The sequence below is a fragment of the Esox lucius genome, chromosome 13 (assembly GCF_011004845.1).
Source record: "Esox lucius isolate fEsoLuc1 chromosome 13, fEsoLuc1.pri, whole genome shotgun sequence".
NCBI lineage: Eukaryota > Metazoa > Chordata > Actinopteri > Esociformes > Esocidae > Esox > Esox lucius.
The window spans coordinates 21,419,811-21,444,831 of record NC_047581.1 but is presented as its reverse complement, the minus strand read 5'-3'; the positions used below and the strand labels follow the sequence as shown (position 1 = coordinate 21,444,831).

Genomic DNA, 25,021 nt, shown 5'->3' with positions numbered 1-25,021 from the left:
TCTCATACACTGTGCAGCTCACGTGTGTGTGTGTGTTGTGTTGGGCGGGTGTTTCATACACCAAGCACCTCGCTGATTCAGCTCTTTTCCCTGGAGAGCAGCCATCTTGTACCCAAGCTTCTCATTATGAGCAGTATATTGTGTGTGTGTGTGTGTGTGTGAGAGGTGTGTACACCATTCTAAAGTTTGGGGTCACTTAGAAATGTCCTTGTTTTCAAAAGAAAAGCAACTTTTTTTGTCCAATAAAATAACATGAAATTGATCAGAAATATAGTGTAGACATTGTTAATGTTGCAAATTACTTTTGAAGCTGGAAGATTTTATATGGAATATCTACATAGTCATACAGAGGCCCATTATCAGCAACCATCAGTCCTGTGTTCCAATGGCACATTGTGTTTGCTAATCCAAGTTTATCATTTTAAAACCCTTTTGCAATTGTGTCAGTACAGCTGAAACCGTTGTGCTGATTAAAGAAGCAATAAAAATGTCCTTCCTTAGACTAGTTTAGTATCTGAAGCATCAGCAATTGTGGTTTCGCTTACAAGCTCAAAATGGCCAGAGGTGAAGAACTTTCTTCTGAAAGTCGTCAGTCTATTCTTGTCTTGAGAAATGAAGGCTATTCCATCTAAGTTTGAGGTTGAGGATCACAAAGAAGAACATTCGCGAAATGCAGACCAAAGTAAAAGATGCTAGAGGTCTGCCTGACACCATCTGTCAAGTGTGGTGGAGGCAATGTGATGTTCTGGGGGTGCTTTGGTGGTGGTGAATTGGGACATTTGTACTGGGTAAAAGAAGGATGTTGAAGAAGGACGTTCATCCCTCCATTTTGCAGCGCTATGCTGTGGACGGTGCTTGATTGGGGCCAATATCCTCTTACAATGACCCCAAGCACAGCTCCAAACTATACAATAACTATTTAGGGATGAGCCAGTCAGCTGGTATTCTGTCTATAATGGAGTGGCAAGCACAGTCACCGGATCTCAACTCTATTGAGCTGGGGCAGCTTGACCGGAAGAAATGCCCATCAAGCCAATCCAACTTGTTGGAGGTGCTTCAGGAAGAATGGGGTAATCTCTTCAGATTACCGCAAAAAACTGACAACTAGAATGCCAAATGTCTGCAAGGCTGGAATTGCTGCAAATTAAGGATTATTTAATGAAATTATTAATCAAATAATAATAAATAATTATTTCAATTGAAAATCATTATTTCTATTCAAACTAATTTCATACATGCTCTCATGGAAAACAAGGACATTTCTGTGACCCCAAACTTTTGAACTGTAGTGTATATGTGTGTACTATTGCAGAAGGTAATGAATCTTAGGTAATGTGTCTTTCCAGTTCCCTCTGTTTCTCTCTCTTTACCTACAGTATCTCTCCATCTCCTCTCTCTTAGTAGCTCCTTCGCCTCCTTAGTTACACAGGGTCAAAGTTCATTGAGTAATTGAAACCAGTCATGCACGCATGAACATACCCAGCCACATAAATATACACACACAGGCACACACACACACACACACACACTAACACACAGGCTGAAAATAGAGCTGACATCAGCCAGTGCCAGCTGGCCTCTGCCCTTTCCATTTGTGGTCACAGAACCCTCTCCCCTCCTCTCTTCTCCTCTCCCTTACTTTCTTCTCCTCTCCACACCTCTCTTCTCCTCTCCTATATTCTCCTCTCCATTCCTCTCTTCTCCTCTCCCCTACTCACCTCTCTCTTCTCTACTCCTGTCCTATATTCTCCTCTCCATTTTTTTTGTCTCCTCACCCCCTACTCTCCCCTTCTTCTCTCCCTATTCTCCTTTCATTTGTTCTTTTCTCCTCTCCCCTACTCCCCTCTTCTCGTCTCCTCTCCCCTACTCCCCTCTCCCCTCTTCTCTTCTCCTTTCCCCTATTTTCCTCTTCATTCCTCTCTTCTCCTCTCCCCTCCTCTCTCCTCCTCTCTTCTCCTCTCCCCTCCTCTCCCTGCCTTTCCTGTCTGCTGTCCTCTCATTTCCTCTCTTCCTTTCTCCTGTATTGAAATCAGCACACGGGCACTGTGGCTCTCTAACCTCTCCTTATCTGTCACACACCCACCCTGTCATTTGGATGTAACAGGGGTGTGTGTATGTGCGACAAGGTCCCTAGGGTTGTGTAGTGTTTGCTGTGAGTGTTTGACCTATAGAGTTGTGTGTTTGTGTGTGCATGCACGTGTGTGCACGTGTGCGTCTGTAAATATATGTATGTGTGATCAGAGCAAACTTGCACTTTGACCCTCTGATCTCACACATGTTTGTCCAGAGAACGATCTCTTTCTCAGCCTGTCTGTCTTTGCTGTGATTGGCAGTTGTTGCCATGGTGACAGTGACAGCAGTGAACATGTACAGTGAGTGGGTTGTTTTCATCATCCACCCCCTCTCTCTTCTTCCCTCTATCCCATTTTTGTACACAGTGCCTCGAATGAAATGTGTTGCCCATAATGTGATGGCTGCTGTTCATAAGAAGACCTGTGCATTTCTAGACATGACTGCGTTGTTGTCTTCGTGGCTAGGCTACTGCTTATTTTACTGCTGCATGTATAAGGTGTTTGATGACAAGCCCATTGAACATCAGCCCTTATGCCTGAACACCTGAACAGTTACCTTGCAAGTTTACAATAATGATGTTGGACAGCTTCAACCAAGTTCCCAAGTGGACAGTATGTGGCCTTCAGATTTCCAGCCTACAGAAGTCAAGTGTCAGCGATGATGGTCATCCTCGCTATGTGGACTTGGACGTGCTATCTCAATGGTGTTCTTTCATACAGAGACACATTTATTTAAATATACTTAACAAATATACTTTACAATGGTGGACTCAGATTAAATATTTAAAGTGTGTGTGTGTGTGTGTGTGTGTGTCTGTGTGAAAGAGAAATGTGTGGGGGGAGGGAGGGTCTGGCAGAGAGCAGATGGACAGCCTATCCTTTTTGAGGCATTGTGTCTTATTCTTGAATCTTTACTCAAGCTGTTTTTTTGTGTCTCAGAATCTCTTTCTAGCTTATTTATCTGTTTTCTCTGTCTCCAACCAACCAACCACCTCTCACTCCAACCAACTCTCTCTATATATATCTCTAACCAACTCTCTCTAGATCTTTCTCCAACCACACATTCTTTTTATTTATTTCCCCTAGTTCTCCCTCTGTCTCTCTGTCTGTCTCTCTGTTTCATCTCTCTGTTGTGGAGTGGCAGATGGTGACAGAGAGGAGAGAAGAGGCCAGAGTGTGAGCGATGGAGAGAGGGGGACGAGGTGGGAGACGGGCATATGGAGAGCCTGGTTAAGAGGCCCCTTCGGAGCGGGGGGCGAGGGGGAGGGGAAAGGGGGACAGGGATACAATAGCTGGTCATTAAGAAAGGCTTTTGACTCTTGAAGAGAGAGAGAGAGACAGAGAAAAGGGAGAAACTGAAAGAGAGAAGGAGAGAATGTAGAGAGATGTGGTAGACATTTGCAAAATGTTGAAGTAAGCATGTGGATTCACAAAATCCAGGCATTCAGAAGGAATGTAATAATATTAAAAAAAGAATTGAAGGTATTTAAACAACTAATGATTTTGACCACAAAAAATGTAAATGGAAAAAACGTGTTTCCCTGCCACTTCCTACAAGGCAGATAGAATGCCTCTGTCACTGCCACTTTGGTTTCCACTACAGCCATTGGCCGTGATGCTCGTCCATCATGTGCTGTGGAAACACCACCGAACAACAGCCTCTTAGCACTTGAGTAGCTACACCAAAAAAACTAAATCTGATATTTCCCAGACCTAAAAATATCCTGGTTCCTAAAGCTTTGTTGTGCTCTTTAAACATCCCAAAAACCTGAAAACAGAGAACGAACGGACAACGGAAACACAGAAAAACACAACTGTTTCAGGCAAAGATAAACCCGACTGAACAGGGCCACTCTGCATCGATATTAGACTTTCTACAGTCGTCTGTGTGTTGTCATCACAGTGCATGCTGAGGGATGTGTGTGTGTGTGTGTGTGAATGAGGGATGTAAATATAAGTGGCTTGTGTATGTGATGTTTGTATGAGGGACAGGAGACAGAGGGATGGGACAGCTTAGCGGTTAGAGCGTCAGGCACTACATAAGTTGCTGGTTTAAATACTTTAGGAGAAAACAGACAAGGTCAAAACACATGTTGTATCCTTCAGAAAATATTTCTTCTTGATACAAGCCACATGACTAATGACTGTGTATGAGTGCTGGGTGTACTTTCTGTTTTGTCAATTGAAATTAAGATGAAAAAGTGTGATCTGGTATAATGAGCCTCGGGTCAAGCCTGGCATCACTCTCCCTGACCAATGTAGCAGTCCAAAACACACAGACACACACAGAGCCATGATTGTGGTCAGCGTGTGTGTGCCAGATTCTGCTGTTAATCCATCTCTCTATCTGTGAATTGAGATAAGGAGAAGCTGTTAGAGCTGTTTGTGTGTGTGTGTGTGTGTCTGTGTTTATTTTGAGTGCCTTAGTGTGTCCTGGCTTTGGACACACACTTATCTTGTCTCAGCAGCCACTGTGCTTGGTGGTCCCCTGAGCACTATGTGTGTGTTTGTGTGTATGTGTGTGTCTGTAATGTGTCTGTGTTTGAATGTGTGGGGTGTGTGGCGGCCCTCTTGATGTGTAAATTTATCCCGGGCTTGGGTGGCGGTTGGTGACCCGAGGGACTTGATGACTTAATAAAAGCACATCTTTCTGTGTAATGTTAATGAGCTCTGTAGCCAGTGCTGAGTTTTCCTGTCTTTTAGCCAACATCCCTGCCAACGGTCAGATTCATCTGTTCTGTAGGTGACTGGCCTACCATCACCATTCTCTTCATATTTTCTAGCCTGCAGAGCAAGAAAAGCTTGAGTGGAGAGGGGTGTTGCTAGAGGTGTGTGATTGTGTGTGTGGTTGGGGGTGGGGGGTGGGGGATATCTCTCAGTGATTTACCAGAAACACCAGCTGTCCGTCTGTGTCTACCCCACCCCCACTACCACACACACACACACACACACACACACACACACACACACACACACACACATACACACACACACAAACTGGTATTCTTGCTGCACAGAGATAGAAAGGAAAAGTGAACTCTGACCCTGCCTGACCTTCTGGGGTCACAGAGAGAAGAGCAGGCTGGGGAATGTTGACCGGACCAATAGTGTGTCTTTATGTGTCGGGGGTCAGGGTTGAGACAACTGCAGTCTGGCCTGGCCCCTACTTGCTCTGCTGTTTTCCCCCTGTGGGAAGGATTGTGTGTGTCAGGGGAAGGCAGATGACAGGAGCATTGCTACATTCTAGCTGGGCTATGGAAGCTGTTGGATTACAGCAACATGCCGACCCTACTGAGGCAGCCCCATTCCACTTCACACATTCCCACTCTGCCATCCATACACTTTGACGTGTGTGTGTGTGGAGGATAGGCTCTGAAACACTAGTCTGCTAACACAATTGTCTCTGCTGTATGGCGCCTCCTCGACTCTGACCTTTCAGAGGCAGATGCAGCATCATAATAAAAACCACAGCAGAAGTACTAGAAGTACTACATCAGTAGACTGGGGGGTGGTCAGGCTAACTACTACAGAGAGCCTGGGGGGTGGTCAGGCTAACTACTACAGAGAGCCTGGGGGGTGGTCAGGCTAACTACTACAGAGAGCCTGGGGGGTGGTCAGGCTAGCTAGTATACAGACACTGAGGAGTGGTCAGACTAGCTACTACAGAAAGACTTGGGGGTGGTCAGGCTAGCTAGTATACAGACACTGAGGAGTGGTCAGGTTAGCTACTACAGAGAGACTGGGGGGTGGTCAGGCTAGCTACTACAGAGAGACTGGGGGGTGGTCAGGCTAGCTACTACAGAGAGACTGGGGGGTGGTCAGGCTAGCTACTACAGAGAGACTTGGGGGTGGTCAGGCTAGCTAGTATACAGAGACTGAGGGGTGGTCAGGCTAGCTACTACAGAGAGACTGAGGGGTGGTCAGGCTAGCTACTACAGAGAGACTGGGGGGTGGTCAGGCTAGCTACTACAGAGAGACTGGGGGGTGGTCAGGCTAGCTACTACAGAGAGACTGGGGGGTGGTCAGGCTAGCTACTACAGAGAGACTGGGGGGTGGTCAGGCTAGCTACTACAGAGAGACTGGGGGGTGGTCAGGCTAGCTACTACAGAGAGACTGGGGGGTGGTCAGGCTAGCTACTACAGAGAGACTGGGGGGTGGTCAGGCTAGCTACTACAGAGAGACTGGGGGGTGGTCAGGCTAGCTACTACAGAGAGACTGGGGGGTGGTCAGGCTAGCTACTACAGAAAGACTGGGGGGTGGTCAGGCTAGCTAGTCCATGAACTGGGTTGATTGTTTAGTGTTAGGACCAATGTTGAGGGGTAGTAGTGACACTCCCATGTAGCATGGTTGATGGAACATCCATGGATTGCCCCTTCAATGCCAGGGGTGTGTGTTCGACTCCCACAAGGGGCCAGTACACAACAAGCAAAAATGTAAGCACTTACTACTACTGTAAGTCGCTCAGGATAAGAGGGCGAAGGGGGAAGGAGAGGGGCAGAGTATTGACTTTCACTGTGTCTCACTTGAAGCTTAAGTGTGTTTGTCAGTGAAATGAGATCTACCCATCAGCTGTTCGCTACAGCCAGCCTGTCAGAGGGTGTGTGTGTTTGTATGTGTGCTTGTGAGTGAGACGATCTCCTTTCAACACTGCCCTGTTAGCCCCTAAATCTGTCCTGTACTGCTACCTTTCCATTGACCCTCTCCCTGCCTCCTTACATCCCTCGTTACTTTCTTTTTTCTGGATGTTCCTCTCCTTTCTTCCATCATTCATATCTCTGAGTCTGTCCATTTAAAGCAAACAACTGCTTTTATAACTACAGTCACAAGTATCACAAAGGGCAGTGTGACAGAATGACTGTATGACTGTATGCATGTATGAATGTGTGTCTGACAGTATGACTGTATTAACTATGACAGTACGATTGTATGACAGTATGACTGTATGACTGTATGAATGTATGACAGTAGGACAGTATGACTGTATATACTATGACAGTAAGATTGTATGACAGTATGATTGTATGACAGTATGAATCCATGACAGTATGATTGCACATGACTATGTTACTGTAAAGGTTTGTCGTTTTTCCCAAGTGGTTTGTGAGTGCATGATAGCATTTTGAGGAAAGGGGTTGTTTTGTTCTTCTTTTCAGGGCCACACAACATTTTTACCTTGAGGCAACTCAAAGTCTAGGACCCCAAGTCTGAGCCCTTTTATCATGATTGATCACCTTCAGCAGTGACACAGAATTACTAAGTCTGTACAGCCATATATGGCTACCACCAGCTCATCGCCGCCTACTGTTGCAGAGTGATATTGACACTTGACACCCCCCTGTTTTATTTTTTTCAGATTGAACGCTGTTTGACGAAGTATGTGAGAAAACCATTTAGTTTTCACATGTTTAAAACTGCATTAGCAACCCTAATAAAGAAGCATGCAGCTTGCTTAAGACAGTATAATTGTATGAGAACCCATAACTTCTCTCTTCTGTAGTGTCGCACTTCTCTGTTCTCTGCCCTTCTCCTCTGTTCTCTGCACTTCTCTGTCGTTCTCAGACTGGAATGCTGCTGGGTGTGACCTCTCACCTACAGAAAGAGAGGCAGAGGAGTGGGGGGAGAAGGGGCAGCTACAGTCATGTGCCCAGGTGGAACACACACATGCACACACACATTTCGCACAAACTGAAAACCAGTGTGTTTACAGAAATGGTGTTCCCTTCACTGCAAGATGCCTGCCTTTCTATGAGTATGTGTCAGGGAGAGAGAGTGAGAGAGAAAGAGAGAGAGAGAGGAGTGCTCTGTGACACAAAGGCGTTATTGTTGGTGTGTGGGACTGGAGGGCATGGAGTCGTGTGATTGGTTAAGGCCATTGTGTCTCTCTCTGCCCATTTTCCCTCTTTCTGTGTCTGTGTGCATGGGTGTGTATGTAGGTGTGTACGTGTGTTTGTTTGCACACTGTTGTGTGTGCATTTCCCCTTCTGGGGTTATCCGGTCATCTAGGGACAGAGAGTAGGAAAATGACACAGTGATATTTGGTTTGTCCTGAATGGCAAACTACTCCATACAGGAAGTCATCCCTCAGGTTCTGAAGCAGCAGCTTCCTGTTGTATTGGAGCCATCCTATTGGGTCATGTTCACATATTATAGTAATTGTTTGTTCTTTGGGAAACGTGTGTGTATGTGTGTATGTGTGTGTGTGTGTGTGCGCGCGCGCAAGTGTGTATGAGGGATTTTATCTTGGTGCAATGCATCTGCTAAGTGACAAACTACCACTACATAAAAGGGACAATATGCACAACATCACTGGAATTGCATTCCTTAATTGATGGTCTTATGGCCATTCATGACACGCAGAAATCACAATGCTATTTACAAGGATTAAACACACATAAGAATGCCTAACCCACGGTACAGTACGTATAAATGCCTAACCGGTGGTACAGTACGTATAAATGCCTAACCGGCGGTACGGTATGTATAAATGCCTAACCCGCGGTACGGTACGTATAAATGCCTAACCGGTGGTACGGTACGTATAAATGCCTAACCGGCGGTACGGTACGTATAAATGCCTAACCGGCGGTACGGTATGTATAAATGCCTAACCCGCAGTACGATACGTATAAATGCCTAACCGGCGGTACGGTATGTATAAATGCCTAACCCGCAGTACGATACGTATAAATGCCTAACCGGCGGTACGGTACGTATAAATGCCTAACCGGCGGTACGGTACGTATAAATGCCTAACCGGTGGTACAGTACGTATAAATGCCTAACCGGTGGTACGGTATGTATAAATGCCTAACCCGTGGTGCGGTACATTTAAATGATAATAAGAATATATAATGCCTGATGAGAGCACAGTCTAAAACAAAAAAAGTGCAGTATGCAAACATTGCACAAACATTGTTTTACACCTATTACTACCTGTTTGGTTAGACAGGAATTTTGTGAAGCCTTGAGCACCTTAGAAGGTGCTGAAACCCTCTATTCTTAACCACAGAGTAAGGTGCATATCGGCGGCTATACATGCACCTATTGTCCTTGAAATGTCTTTAGCTGACTGACGCCAAGGAGTGCTTGAATGCATTGGGGACAAAACATTGTGTTCTTCTGTTTTTCCGTATTGCTGCAGGGATATTGATACAACTGTGATGTTGGCTTAGACATGTCAGCATGTTTGTTGTGTTAGCAGCTGCATAGGTTAGCAGCAAGCAGAGGCAGAACAGTTTTAGCAATACCTCTCTGTCTTCTCACCATTGTAGTCTCCTGGAAAGCCAAAATGCTGCCAAACTGGAGATTCAAATTAGGCTGGAGGATTCTACAATGTTGGTTTATCAATACCACCACTCACCATTTTAAAACTGTTCCTCCTAGAGTTTGGCTCACAAAACGACGTTTGGAAAAGTGCCAACGTTTAATTAATTATAAGTACAATTATGATGTGTCCAAAGGCTTTTCTTTAAACAGAATAGCTTAATATGTTTTTTTCTGCTCAATAAGACTTATACACGAGGCATTCAACACAACATAGCTAACAATAAAAAAAAAGGGTATTAATTTGAGTTCATGTGTGAAACGTAACGAGCCCCCTGTACTGTACATTATGGTTATGAATATGTGTACTGATACTGCTCTGATGAGTACATACACTTACCTAACGGATTATTAGGAACACCTGTTCAATTTCTCATTAATGCAATTATCTAATCAACCAATCACATGGCAGTTGCTTTAATGAATTTAGGGGTGTGGTCCTGGTCAAGACAATCTCCTGAACTCCAAACTGAATGTCTGAATTGGAAAGAAAGGTGATTTAAGCAATTTTGAGCGTGGCATGGTTGTTGGTGCCAGACGGGCCGGTCTGAGTATTTCACAATCTGCTCAGTTACTGGGATTTTCACGCACAACCATTTCTAGGGTTTACAAAGAATGGTGTAAAAATGGAGAAAAATCCAGTATGCGGCAGTCGAAAATGCCATGTGATTGACGACTGATTCAAGCTGATAGAAGAGCAACTTTGACTGAAATAACCACTCGTTACAACCGAGGTATGCAGCAAAGCATTTGTGAAGCAACAACACGCACAACCTTGAGGCGGATGGGCTACAACAGCAGAAGACCCCACCGGGTACCACTCATCTCCACTACAAATAGGAAAAAGAGGCTACAATTTGCACAAGCTCACCAAAATTGGACAGTTGAAGACTGGAAGAATGTTGCCTGGTCTGATGAGTCTTGATTTCTGTTGAGACATTCAGATGGTAGAGTCAGAATTTGGCGTAAACAGAATGAGAACATGGATCCATCATGCCTTGTTACCACTGTGCAGGCTGGTGGTGGTGGTGTAATGGTGTGGGGGATGTTTTCTTGGCACACTTTAGGCTCCTTAGTGCCAATTGGGCATCGTTTAAATGCCACGGCCTACCTGAGAATTGTTTCTGACCATGTCCATCCCTTTATGACCACCATGTACCCATCCTCTGATGGCTACTTCTAGCAGGATAATGCACCATGTCACAAAGCTCGAATCATTTCAAATTGGTTTCTTGAACATGACAATGAGTTCACAGTACTGAAATGGCCCCCACAGTCACCAGATCTCAACCCAATAGAGCATCTTTGGGATGTGGTGGAACAGGAGCTTCGTGCCCTGGATGTGCATCCCACAAATCTCCATCAACTGCAAGATGCTATCCTATCAATATGGGCCAACATTTCTAAAGAATGCTTTCAGCACCTTGTTGAATCAATGCCACGTAGAATTAAGGCAGTTCTGAAGGCGAAAGGGGATCAAAACACAGTATTAGTAGGGTGTTCCTAATAATCCTTTAGGTGATTGTATGTTGGTTGAGACGATCACAGGGTTTTGAAGCGATCTCATTTCTGTAAGATATAGATCATTTCATTCTAGTAGTCGTTAGCTGTGCACAGTGCTCATATTATAAATATTACTCCTTGGAATATTTCTGGAATAAGCTTTTTGATACATGGTTGCTTTAAACAAGCAATGTACAGCAGAACTCAATCAAGCTCAACATGAATGGGGAATACACCTTGAATACATTTATTTTTCATACGGTTTGACCTTGCTTAAGATCCAACTTTTGTCAGTGCTTTTATTCAAAATATCTCTGATACTATAGATTTGGAAGTATATACTTGTATGTACCTGGGTGCTGCGTGCACTTCCTTCACTTCCATATCCTGAGTCTCCAGTCTGACTCCATTCACAGTCAATTGCTGTCATTAAGAATACAATCATGAAACTGTAGCTGGGTCTTTCTACTGTGTGATGGGTTTCTTGTCAGTATACACCAGGAAAACAGTTAAATGTGTTGGACAATAACAAAATATATTCTGTTATGATTTAAATGTATAGTTAATAAAACACAGTGCTGTTAGAATTAGAAGAGTGAAGCAATTTTCTTCCTTTTTCGGCTCTATTGGTTTTGGATTTTGTTTGAGGTTATTGTTTTTTAGCTTTATGAATACAGTGGATATAAAAAGTCAACACACCCCAATTAAAATGCCAGGTTCTTGTGATGTAAAAGAATGAGACAAAGATAAACTTTGTCTCATTCTTGTCAGAACGTTTTCCACCTTTAATGTGACCTATAATGTGAACAATTCAATTGAAAAACAAACTGAAATCTTTGAGGGGGAAAAATAAAAAACATAGATTTTATTACAGCACTCAGTCTTTTTGGGTAGGAGTCTATTAGCTTGCCACATCTTGACGTGGCAGTATTTGCCCACTCTTCTTTGCAAAAGCGCCCAGATTGTTTCTGATTGTGAGGACATCTCCTATGCACAGCCCTCTTCAGATCGCCCCACAGATGTTCAAATGGATTCAGGTCTGGGCTCTGGCTGGGCCATTCCAAAATATTAATCTGCTTCTGGTGAAGCCATGCTTTTGTGGATTTGGATGTGTGCTTTGGGTTGTTGTCGAACTGAAAGGTGAACTTCATCTTCAGCTTTCTAACGGACACCTGAAGGTTTTGTGCCAAAATTGCCTGGTATTTGGAACTGTTCATAATTCCCTCCGCCCCAAAAAGGCCCCGGTTCCAGCTGAAGAAAAACAGCCCCAAAGCATGATCCTGCCACCACCATGCTTCACTGTGGGAATGGTGTTCTTTGGGTGATATGTAGCATTGTTTTTGCGCCAAACATACCTTTGGAATTATGATCAAAAAGTTAAACCTTGGTTTCATCAGACCATAACACATTTTCCCACGTGCTTTTGGGGGACTTGATGTTTGTTTTTGCAAACATCAGCCAGGCTTGGATGTTTTTCTTTGTAAGAAAATACTTCCATCTTGCCACCCCACCCCATAGCCCATTCATATGAAGAATACAGGAGATTGTTGTCACATGTAGCACACAGCCAGTACTTGCCAGACATTCCTGCAGTTCCTTTAATGTTGCTGTAGGACTCTTGGAAGCCTCCCTGACCAGTTTTCTTCTCGTCTTTTCAGGAATTTTGGAGGGTCGTCCAGTTCTTGGTAATGTCTCTGTTGTGCCTTATTTTCTCCACTTGATGATGACTGTCTTCACTGTGTTCCATGGTATATCTAATGCTTTGGAAATTATTTTGTACCCTTCTCTTGACTGATATCTTTCAACAATGAGAACCCTCTGATTCTTTGGAAGCTCTCTGCGGACCATGGCTTTTGCTCTGAGATGCAACTAAGAAAATGTCAGGAAATTCCTAACAGCTGAACTTTATTTGTGATTAATCACAGTCACTTTAAATGATGGCAGGTGTGTAATGACTTCTATTTAACATGAGTTTGAATGTGATTGGTTAATTCTGGACACAGCCAAATCCCCAGTTATAAGAGAGTGTGCACACTTATGCAACTAGGATATTGTAAAGTTTTTATTTGACATTTTTATTTTTATTGAATTGTTCACATTATAGGTCAAATTAAAGGTGGAAAAAGTTCTGACATGATTTATCTTTGTCTCATTCACATCACAAGAACCTGGCATTTCAACAGGGGTGTGTAGACTTTTTATATCCACTGTACATATTTGATGATTTAAAAAAAAAACGCTGCATAAAATACAACTAAAAACAGAATGCAATGATGTGCAAATCATTTAATCCCTATATTTAATAGAAAATTATACAAAGACAACATATCAAATGTTGAACCAGAGAAATGTTATTGTTATCGGAAAAATATACGCCCATTTTGAATTTGTTCCCAGCAACATACTTCAAAGAAGTTGGGACAGGGGCATGTTTATTACTGTGTTGCATCTCTGTAAGTGTTTGGGAACTGAGGAGACCAATTACTGTAGTAGGGGAAGTTAAATGTTTTCCCATTCTTGCTTGATATAGAATTTCAGCTGCTCAACATTTCGAGGACTCCTTTGTCATATTATTTGTTTCATAATGCGCCAAATGTTTTCAATGAGTGACAGGTCTGGACTGCAGGCAGGCCAGTTTAGCACTGGCACTCTTTTACTACGGAGCTATGCTGTTGTAATACGTGCAGAATGTGGTTTTGCATCATCTTGGTTAAATAAGCGAGGCCTTCCCTGAAAAATACATTGTCTAGATGGCAGCATATGTTGCTCCAAAATACAGATGTGGAAGTCACTGTAACAAATAAAAAACAACAACTGTCAGACCGATCTGGAAGACTGGTAGGTTTGGATCTGTCAGGCACTACTCTCCTCAGAAGACATTATCAGCTGAACTACAGATTTTACACTGCAAGGTACAACCCACTGGTGTCAAAAACAGGATAGCCAGGTTAGTTTGTGGAAAATAATCTAAAGGAATCTGATGAATACTGTTCAAATTATCTAGTGTACTGATGAGGTAAATTGAAGTGGTACAGTATGTGTTTGGACAAAAAAAGCAAAGGCCCAAGCACACCACATCATTGAAATATTGCTGCCACTGGACCTGGCAATGTAAAACCACTGATGGTCACAGCAGACTGAATCCTGTAGTGTACAGCAACATCTTGTCAACTAAAGTACAAGCCAAGGCCTCCAAACCCACTGGACAGTTCTTCATTATTCAGCCAGACAAAGACCCCAATCAGACTACAATTGAAATGGGGAATTTGTTCAGGGCCAAAAGGTGGTTATAGACTGGCCAATTCAATCTCCCTTTTTAAATCCAATTGAATATGCCCTTCATTTGCTGAGGATGAGTCTGAATACCTAAAAACAAACTACTTAATAAGACGATTGCAGTACAGTCGCCGGAAGAGCGTCACCAGGGAAAATACCCAGCGTCTGGTGGGGTCAATGAGTCACAGACTTCAGACTGTTATTGCATGCAAAGGATATGCAACCAAACATCTAACATACGTGTTTCATTTTGACATTGTGTTACAAGAATACCTCTGGTACCCTGAAATAGGGTGGCTATGTATAAAGTGTTGTCATTTCTGATACCAGTGTAGGCAAATATTCTCAAATAAAAGCTGAGAATCTATAATATTTGGTTGTTATTACTTGATTTCAAACTATTAGCTTTTAGAGTATTGAGAAAAAATAAGAACAAATTCTTCACTTTCCCCGAAAATTACAGAAGCCCCTGTGTTTTGTAGGCACATTTTGGACATAAAACCTTCTCCATTTTAACTTCAGTTATAGTACTGTAATGGTAGAACCATGGCAAAGTAATTTACACTGTAAAATAAGTTGCTTTTGACTCACATACAGTGGGGAGAACAAGTATTTGATACACTGCCGATTTTGTCTGTAATTTTTTATCATAGGTACTCCGCAACTGTGAGTGATGGAATCTAAAACAAAAATCCAGAAAACCACATAGTATGATTTTTAAGTAATTAATTAGCATTTTATTGCATGACATAAGTATTTGATACATCAGAAAAGCAGAACTTAATATTTGGTACAGAAACCTTTGTTTTCAATTACAGAGATCATACGTTTCCTGTAGTTCTTGAACAGGTTTGCACACACTGCAGCAGGTATTTTGGCCCACTCCTCCATACAGACCTTCTCCAGATCCTTCAGGTTTCGGGGCCGTCGCTGGGCAATATGGACTTTCAGCTCCCTCCAAAGATTTTTTATTGGGTTCAGGTCTGGAGACTGGCTAGGCCACTCCAGGACCTTGAGATGCTTCTTACGGAGCCACTCCTTAGTTGCCCTGGCTGTGTGTTTCGGGTCGTTGTCATGCTGGAAGACCCATCCACGACCCATCTTCAATGCTCTTACTGAGGGAAGGAGGTTGTTGGCCAAGATCTCGCGATACATGGCCCCATCCATCCTCCCCTCAATACGGTGCAGTCGTCCTGTCCCCTTTGCAGAAAAGCATCCCCAAAGAATGATGTTTCCACCTCCATGCTTTCACGGTTGGGATGGTGTTCTTGGGGTTGTACTCATCCTTCTTCTTCCTTCAATCACGGCGAGTGGAGTTTAGACCAAAAAGCTCTATTTTTCTCATCAGACCACATGACTTTCTCCCATTCCTCCTCTGGATCATCCAGATGGTCATTGACAAACTTCAGGCAGGCCTGGACATGCGCTGGCTTGAGCAGGGGGACATTGCGTGCGCTGCAGGATTTTAATCCATGACGGCGTAGTGTGTTACTAATGGTTTTCTTTGAGACTGTGGTCCCAGCTCTCTTCAGGTCATTGACCAGGTCCTGCCGTGTAGTTCTGGGCCGATCCCTCACCTTCCTCATGATCATTGATGCCCCACTAGGTGAGATCTTGCATGGAGCCCCAGACCGAGGGAGATTGACCGTCATCGTGAACTTCTTGCATTTTCTAATAATTGCGCCAACAGTTGTTGCCTTCTAACCAAGCTGCTTGCCTATTGTCCTGTAGCCCATCCCAGCCTTGTGTAGGTCTACAATTTACAGAGGCTTACACAGCTCTCTGGTATTGGCCATTGTGGAAAGGCTGGAGTCTGTTTGATTGAGTGTGTGGACAGGTGTCTTTTATACAGATAACAAGTTCAAACAGGTGCAGTTAATACAGATAATGAGTGGAGTACAGGAGGGCTTCTTAAAGAAAAGCTAACAGGTCTGCGAGAGCCGGAATTCTTACTGGTTGGTAGGTGATCAAATACTTATGTCATGCAATAAAATGCAAAATCATTATTTAAAAATCATACAATGTGATTTTCTGGATTTTTTTTAGATTCCGTCTCTCACAGTTGAAGTGTACCTATGATAAAAATGACAGACCTCTACATGCTTTGTAAGTAGGAAAACCAGCAAAATCGGCAGTGTCTCAAATACTTGTTCTCCCCACTGTATGTAGCTACATTTGTGATGGATATAACTTGATAGTGCTGCCATATTGTTGTCATGTTGTTGTCACTGAAGAAGGATGTTTTTTAGTGTCTGACAGCTATTATGCTAGAAGGCAACTACATGGTTTTCATAGACCTCACGTGATTAAAATTCACCATAGTTTCACCTCTGGGAAAATATTGTAGCTGGTGGTAACCAGAATTTGTCAGATGGTAGGTTTATTTTGTATGGGCCGGTCTGTCTGCATTCTTAGCCAAGGCTTAAAATGTGAAAAACAACATTAATTCGCTATTTAGTCTGCTTGTCCAGGGAGAAAGGAACTGTACCGCGCCCTGCTTCTCCTACTTACTGTATTACAGTATATCCTTAAAGTTAAAATTGACAATGTTGTTGTCTTTGAGACCAAGAACAAAGCTACATTAATATGAATATACCTTTTATCAGACACTTATCCAAAGCCATTTACATGGCATGCATGCGTAATATTTATTATATGTTGTGTCCTGGGAATCCAACACAGCATCCTGGCATCGCGCATAAATCAGATAAGTAAAGACAGTAAACACTTGCACAGAACATGATCTGCACATGTGTAGAAGCTTCCGGAATCATAGCGCCAGAGATAGTTTAGTAAATGTCAAAGAAGAAACGGTTATTTCATTGGGTACTGTTTGAACTGGTTTAAACAACTTGTTTATGAAGAGGAATGCACATGCTTATTTGCGCACAGTCTAACTGAACTGACAGACACACACACACACACACACAGTGTTCCACACTGTCCCACCTTGCACCCTTCTCTCCCCCTCCCCTCCCCCCTGCTGTGTCTCTCCTCCGGCGGATGAATGGAGGTCTTTATTCCCCGGAGAACTGGTGGGAAGAACGAGGAAAACGAAAGAGGGAGGGGAGCAGGAGGGGAGGGGGTCTGTGAGAGTAGCCACAAGATCAACACTATTACAGCTCCTCTTTTCTCCCTCGCTTTTTTCCCTCTCTTTCTCTCCTCCCCCTCCCACTCTCCTCCTCTTTAAGTGCGGCGGACACAAAGGCCTGTTAGTATTCATGGTGTTTGTTTGCTGAGGAACTGTGTGTGTGTGTGGGTGTGTGTGCATGTGGGTATACGTGTCGGTGTGCATGTATGTGTTTGTGTGTGGGTCTGTGTGTGCTTGTGTGGAAGTGTGTGTGTGCAAGTGTGTGTGTGCATGTGTGTGTGTGTGCATGTGTGTGCGTGTGGATGTGTGTGTGTGTGTGTGTCACTGTGTTTCGGAGCGTGGTTCCCACAGGAGGAAAATGGTCCTCTGCAGAACCGAGAATGAAAAGGAGCGATGAGATAGGAGAGGGGGCATGAGGACAGAGGGGGACAGCGTGATGTCAAAGCCAAGGAGAGAGAGAAAGAGAGAGAGACTGTGAGACAAAGACATAGAGAGACTGTGTATCTGTATGTGTAATCATATGAATCTCCTAGTTTTGGAGGGAACTGGTAATAAGAGGATTTCTCTTTCCTTCCCTTCCCCTGCTTTCTCATTCTTTTACTAAATCATTCCCCTCCCCCTTTCTCTTCTCCTTTTCTCTCTGCTCTCCCTCTCTCTGTCTCCCTCCTTCTCCCCCTCCCTGTCTCTTTGTCTGTCTCTGGACAGCTGCCCAGTTCTTTACAGGGAAAATGAAACACTCTAACCACCAGGCACACCGCCAAATTAAAGGCTGCAAAAAAAACATTGTGAAGGGCAGTTAGTGTGTGTATGTCTATGTTTGTTCGTGTGTGTGTACTGTGTGCATGTCTGGGCGTGCTTGTGTGTGAGTATGCTTGGCCATGTGTCTTTGTGTGAGTGTGTGAGTGTGTGTGTGTGTGTGTGTGCGTGTGTGTGTGCATGTGTGTGTGTGTGTGTGTGAGAGAGAGAGCGCGAGAAAGAGAGAAAGATTTGGGTGGGGCAGCGTTCGTGTTCTGCAATAATGTTGCAGTATTTTAATTCCCTCCAAGTTGGAGTTTGACTTTCCCTATAGTCAGGAGCAATCTTGTGCTATTGATGAAGACAGTGAAACTGAAAAAGGATACAGGCAGAGTTTAATCAGACTAGAAGAGGTGTGATCTAATCAGTCAATAAGGCCAGAAGAGGTGTGGTCTAATCAGTCAATAAGGCCAGAAGAGGTGTGGTCTAATCAGTCAATAAGGCCAGAAGAGGTGTGGTTTAATCAGTCACTAAGGCCAGAAGAGGTGTGGTCTGATTAGTTAATAAGGCCAGAAGAGGTGTGGTCTAATAAATCAAAAAAGACATAAGAGGTGTGGTCTAATTAATCAATACGTCCAGAAGAGGTCTGGTCTAATTAATCAATAAGTCCAGAAGAGGTGTGGTCAAATCATTAAGTCCAGAAGAGGTGTGGTCTAATTAATCAATAAGTCCAGAAGAGGTGTGGTCAAATCATTAAGTCCAGAAGAGGTGTGGTCTAATTAATCAATGAGTCCAGAAGAGGTGTGGTCTAATCAGTCAATAAGGGCTCAATAGGTGTGGTCTAATCAGTCAATAAGGGCTGAAGATATGGCCTCTTCTTTTTAACATACATTCACCACTCCCTGCACTGGAATCACTTGCATCAGAAGAGGTGTTGTAGTCAGAGGGTGTGTGCACGTGTGTGTGTGTGTGTGTGTGTGTGTGTGTGTGTGTGTGTGTGTGCGCGTGTGTGCGCGTACGTGTCCGTCCAAGCAGGTGCATATTTGTATGTGTATTATCCAAAGAGGTCACAGTTCAGTCCCTGCGACTCAACACTAATCTCTAACTATTACTTCCTCTTCTGGGTCACATGTGCCATTTCCTGGTTAAGATAATAAACACTGTGAGGTCTCTTAATCAGTCAGATGCCAAGTCCTACCTATAGCCTCTTGTCTGTGGTTCATACTGTACCTGAATGACTCCTAGCTTATCAGAGAGCAAGGATACTGTACCTGGATGACATCTAGTCTATCAGAGAGCCATGATAGTGTACCTGGATGACACCCAACCTGTCAGTAAGCAATAATAATTTACCTGAATGACACCCAACAGAAATCAAGGTAGAGCTACATAGGCATAGACATCTTCCAAAAGTGTTTCAGATCTACACTGCTTTGGCGGTGGTAGGGATCAGTTTGGGATTGTGCAACAGCACGTCACTCGTGTGACTTCTCAAGATATTATATCAGAGTGCTGGACCTTGACTAGCCACTGGCTTCTTTTAACTTATACCCATATTTTACCACAATTTTCTCCTCTCCAATTTTTGTGTCCAATTTGTAGTTACCTGCTCCACAAGGAGCAGGTGGAGTGACAAGGCGGCCCTGTCTGACATCGGTATGGTTGAACTGGTTTGCGTCCCCCTGTGCTGGACCCTGGGGCAAAGTCAGAATTGAAACCGCCGGCAGTGCAAGGCAGTTTCTGTGACCACTGGGGGCCACTGTCTTCTAACCCTGCACTGTACACACACGACAACAGGCAACTGGCAGTGGATGGGTTGCAATATTGTAGAGGTCCCTAAATAGATTCAGCCTTTAGATGGACTTTCCTTGAGCAGATGGTCAGGGTGCAGGAAGATAGTTTAAAGTAAGTGGCACACTTTAATTTGACCTCAAGAATCACCAATATGTTATTTGATTAAAAAGAACAGATCCTTAATTTTGTCGTATTATTCTTTCTGCAGGGTAATACATGGGAACAGATTACATACAGGCTTATGGTAAGAGTCTAGGTGTTAGGGTAATGTAGGTGTTAGGGTAATGTAGGTGTTAGGGTAAGTGTCTAGTGTCTAGATGTTAGGGTAAGTGTCTAGATGTTGGGGTAATGTAGGTGTTAGGGTAAGTGTCTAGTGTCTAGATGTTAGGGTAAGTGTCTAGTGTCTAGATGTTGGGGTAATGTAGGTGTTAGGGTAAGTGGCTAGGTGTCTAGTGTCTAGATGTTAGGGTAAGTGTCTAGATGTTGGGGTAATGTAGGTGTTAGGGTAAGTGTCTAGTGTCTAGATGTTAGGGTAAGCGTCTAGATGTTAGGGTAAGTGTCTAGGTGTTGGGGTAATGTAGGTGTTAGGGTAAGTGGCTAGGTGTCTAGTGTCTAGATGTTAGGGTGAGTGTCTAGGTGTTGGGGTAATGTAGGTGTTAGGGTAATGTAGGTGTTAGGGTAAGTGTCTAGTGTCTAGATGTTAGGGTAAGCGTCTAGATGTTGGGGTAATGTAGGTGTTAGGGTAAGTGTCTAGTGTCTAGATGTTAGGGTGAGTGTCTAGGTGTTGGGGTAATGTAGGTGTTAGGGTAAGTGGCTAGGTGTCTAGTGTCTAGATGTTAGGGTAAGTGTCTAGATGTTGGGGTAATGTAGGTGTTAGGGTAAGTGGCTAGGTGTCTAGTGTCTAGATGTTAGGGTAAGTGTCTAGGTGTTGGGGTAATGTAGGTGTTAGGGTAAGTGGCTAGGTGTCTAGTGTCTAGATGTTAGGGTAAGTGGCTAGATGTTGGGGTAATGTAGGTGTTAGGGTAAGTGGCTAGGTGTCTAGTGTCTAGATGTTAGGGTAAGTGTCTAGGTGTTGGGGTAATGTAGGTGTTAGGGTAAGTGGCTAGGTGTCTAGTGTCTAGATGTTAGGGTAAGTGTCTAGGTGTTGGGGTAATGTAGGTGTTAGGGTAAGTGGCTAGGTGTCTAGATGTTAGGGTGAGTGTCTAGGTGTTGGGGTAATGTAGGTGTTAGGGTAAGTGCCTAGGTGTCTAGTGTCTAGATGTTAGGGTGAGTGTCTAGGTGTTGGGGTAATGTAGGTGTTGGATGTTAGGATTTATGTGTCTAGGTGTTAGGGACTAGGGTAAGTGTCTATGAGCTAGGGTGGTATTTGGAGGGTCAGTGCCTTAAGGGTAATTCCCTTTCTATTGTAGCTCCCTGACTCTTTCCCTCTGCTGTCAGCTAGCGGTACTCCCTCACCACTGATCCACAGGGACAATGGGATTGACATTCCCCAGTGAAACAGAGGGGGGAAACTAGAGAGCGGGTACACAGAGAGGTGGAGCGAGAAAGAGAGATGAGGAAAAGAGTAAGAGCGAGAGAGATAAAAACAGTGGGCTGTATGTGTTCATGTGAAGCACGTTGTGGTTGTGGCTTGGGAAATAGAGAGAGGGAGAGGGCAGACACAACAAAAGCTAAACAAGTGCCATGAAACCATCCTTCTTCCGTCAAACTAGAGAAAGATGTAAATATGTCTTTCTCTCTCATACTTTGTCTCAGGGGAAGTGGCCACGTGTCCTTCCTTTATTATCTGTGTGGTGAGGTTGTGGTTAGGGGGAGAATCACATTGTTACAACCTAACTAACACTGAAACGTTGACAATGTGTTCACGTTCATTTCGCTTGTGTACTTTTTTGCTTCTGCAGCGTAAATAAATATTTCCAAAGCCAATTAAGCCCCTTTGAATTAACAATGAGAGGAAGAGACAGACAAGAATAGAGAGAGTGAGAGAGGGAGGGAAAGAGGAGAATGTAGAAAGAGAGAATTGGGGAATTATCTCTGGGCTTAGATTATAAATGTGAGTTTCTCTTAGTTTTATTTGATCAATGTGTGGCTGACAGTTGGCCCTGGTTTAGTGTAAAATATAATGGGTGTTTTAGTTCCTGTCGGTCCGGTCAAAGATATCCGGGCTGTTGGAGTTGAATGTCTGTATCAGGTGCTTGTTATTCTATCTTGCCACACGCTGCCTCGTCCTCTTCGGTTTCACCTTAAACCTCACTCTCTCACCCACAGACGGACAGACAACAGTTCCCTCTTATCTCAGGGTATCCTGTGAGGGATGGCTGTTTAGAGACCCTGTGTTGGTGTCTGTGTTTGTGTAATTCCACAAGTGCATACATGTGTGTGTGTGTTTGTGAATTTGTGTGAGTGTGTGTTAAGTGTGCACTGCAGATGAAAAACCAGCTGAGGAGAGAAGCAGAAAGAGTGACCAGTACTGATGGAGAAGTGAGGTGTGACGAGAGACAGAATCAGAGGAAGAGAGACAGAGAATGAAAGAGATTGGGAGAGAAAAGTGTGAGAAATACTGGGCGAGAGAGAGAGACAGAGAGAGTGAGAGAGAGAGAGAGAGAAACGCGGTGGTAACGAGATGAAGTGCAAGATGTGACTGTGTTTGGCTGTTTTGCTTTGTGTCCCTGCAACCACAGAGCCAAGACGCATCGTGTTGCCGAGCGCGACGGGTTGGCTCTGGTGCAGAGCAGAGCTGTGGTTAGCAGCATCTCTCTGTAGCTCAGTACATCAAGCAGGTCCTTGCATCATTGTTCGAGCCTGCTAATAACAGACAAAAGCCAAAAACGCACACCCAGATTTGGCACTTCGCTTGGCTGTACGTCTCGGCATGCACTCCGTGTGTGGTGTGTGTTAATGTTTTGTATGGATCTGAAATAGGAAAACAGGCCATCAGGAGGGGTTGGGATTCAGCTTTCTGTCACTGAAGTTTTGGTTTCTGACAGGGTGTATTTTGTCAGGCACTGTGCTGTCATTCAAAAAGAAGCTCTTCTGTTCTCATTCCCTGTGTTTTACTCAACTCTCTCTCTCTCCCCATGTCTCTCACTCACCCCCCCCCCCATGTCTCTCAATCATACACCCCCCATGTCTCTCACTCACACACCCTCTCTCTCTCTCCCCATGTCTCTCACTCACACACCCTCTCTCTCTCTCCCCATGTCTCTCACTCACACACCCTCTCTCTCTGCAGGAATTACATTTCTCTGTAAACAGCTTTTGTTCAATTTCTTTTGTTATTTAATCAAAATGCTTACACCAACATCAAGTCCATATTTGACCTGGTTCAGGGTCCAACAGTAACAATGGTCAGCTGGCCTGGGTCCTGTAAAAACATGTCGTGCAAGTGAATCTTGTCAGTCACAGTCCCAACTTGGCCAGTAACGGCCATGAAAATGTTTGTGTTTCACTACCAATCATTGCAGTCTACCACTGGAAAGTATTCAAGACTCTACAAGGGAAAGTTAGGCTATTTGTTTTTAAGCATATTGGTTGTGTGTGTTATGACAAGTTTTACTACTGAAATTGATATGCTCACACAGCACACATGAGCTATACTGAGCAAAAAGAAACATAGATCATGCTGAGATGATTTATTTTAGGGAAAGTGATATACGAAAATTAACCTATTGTATTGAACATACTGTAGTAAACAAATGAATAGCAAATGGTCTCCATAAAAGTAAGCAACAAAGATCCTTTAGCTTTTAGTCTTCATCTATGCCGGCCTACTGGGTGCAGTTCAGCTGATAAAGGTTTTTGCAACATAGTTGTGTTAAAGGATAGCGTCCTATCTTGGGATGTATCTTAAAATTACAAATATTAGAAACAACATTGTTTGTCAATGCAATGTAAAAGTACTAAGGGGTAGGATATAGCATAGCAAACTAGGCCCTAGATGACCCCATTACACTAGAAAACAACACCATGGACCGGTGACCATTCTGATTGGATCAGTTGGACTTTTCTGTACTGAATGTTCTAGTAAAATAAAGCTGACCTGTCTTTTCTGTCTTTCTCTCTCCAGACATATGAGCGACCCTTCAGAGCAGCAGAACCCAGAGAGGGAGGCCTACTGCAACTACTGGGGGATGTCACTCCCCCGAAACACCTACCCAAGCCCTCTATCCTACACACCACACCACTGCCCCCACACACACTCACATATCAATCCCAACAGCAACACACACAGCCACCACAACTCACACAACAAAATACACACATTCCAACTTGGGCCACGTCTCCTTCTGCACCGCCGGCCAATCCAGTGCATGCTGAGCCCAGCAAAGAGACACCAGGAGCCAATAGGAGCCCTCTAACTGACCTGGCCCCTGCCTTTCTCAAACCTCCAATGAAGAGAGTCCCAGAAAGCCCCTCCCCTTGCTCTTACAGCCCCTCCCCACAGCGACCCCTGAGCCCTGATTCTGTGTTGCCTGTAGTAACGGACGCTAGTGTTCTGAACCTGACCTCTCTCTCCAGAGGGCGGGGCTTACAGGAAGTTAGCGAGCAGCTGTTTGGAAACATCAAAAGGAAGTATGGCAGAAAGGACCCCCAGAGGACTCTAGGTAATACCCTCAATGCTGAGCTGCCATGGGGGAGGAAGGCAGAGAAAGATATGGAGAATCCAACAGTTGTGGAGGATCGGCAGAAGTACAGGAGGGATGAGTTGGATGGAGAAGAGAGAGAGGGCAGAAGGAGGACAGAGGAAGAGGAGGAAGAGAGGGAGATGCCATCGCTTGGTGCTCCTGTGCTGTCTGAGGAAGGAAAGGTGAGGAAGAGGAGGAGGCGGCGGTCTCTCCAGGAGTCACTCACTCTAGAGGACCAATCAGTGCATGGCACTGACATCACAGAGAGGAGTGAATCAGGGCCTCCAGAGCCCAAAGTGGCCCACAAGATGGAGGGCCACAATATGGAGTATCACAAGAGAGAGGCCCACAAGATGGACTCCCACAGGAATGAGACACGGTCAGGGCGAGTCGTAGAGGGTTGTCAGCCTGATGGGGACAGAGGAGAAAGAGTGGAGAAAGAAGAGCGAGGGGAGAGAGCAGACAGAGGGGAGAGAGTAGACAGAGGGGAGAGAGTAGACAAAGGGGAGAGAGTAGACAGAGGGGAGAGAGTAGACAGAGGGGAGAGAGTAGACAGAGGGGAGAGAGTAGACAGAGGGGAGAGAGTAGAAAGAGGGGAGAGA

At 44.3% G+C, this 25,021-nt stretch overlaps 1 protein-coding gene across 1 annotated transcript in view; it reads left to right on the top strand.

The window, feature by feature from the left end:
• LOC105014325 (SET-binding protein) overlaps positions 1–24,928 on the top strand; it is a gene marked incomplete at its 3' end in the record, with an annotated part of 39,625 nt that extends 14,697 nt beyond the window's left edge. The window contains exon 4 of the mRNA XM_034296514.1: positions 23,861–24,928. Within this exon, the coding sequence (XP_034152405.1) occupies positions 23,861–24,928 (1,068 nt within the window). The remainder of the gene's footprint in view (positions 1–23,860) is intronic.
• Between the last annotated feature and the right edge of the window lie 93 nt (positions 24,929–25,021).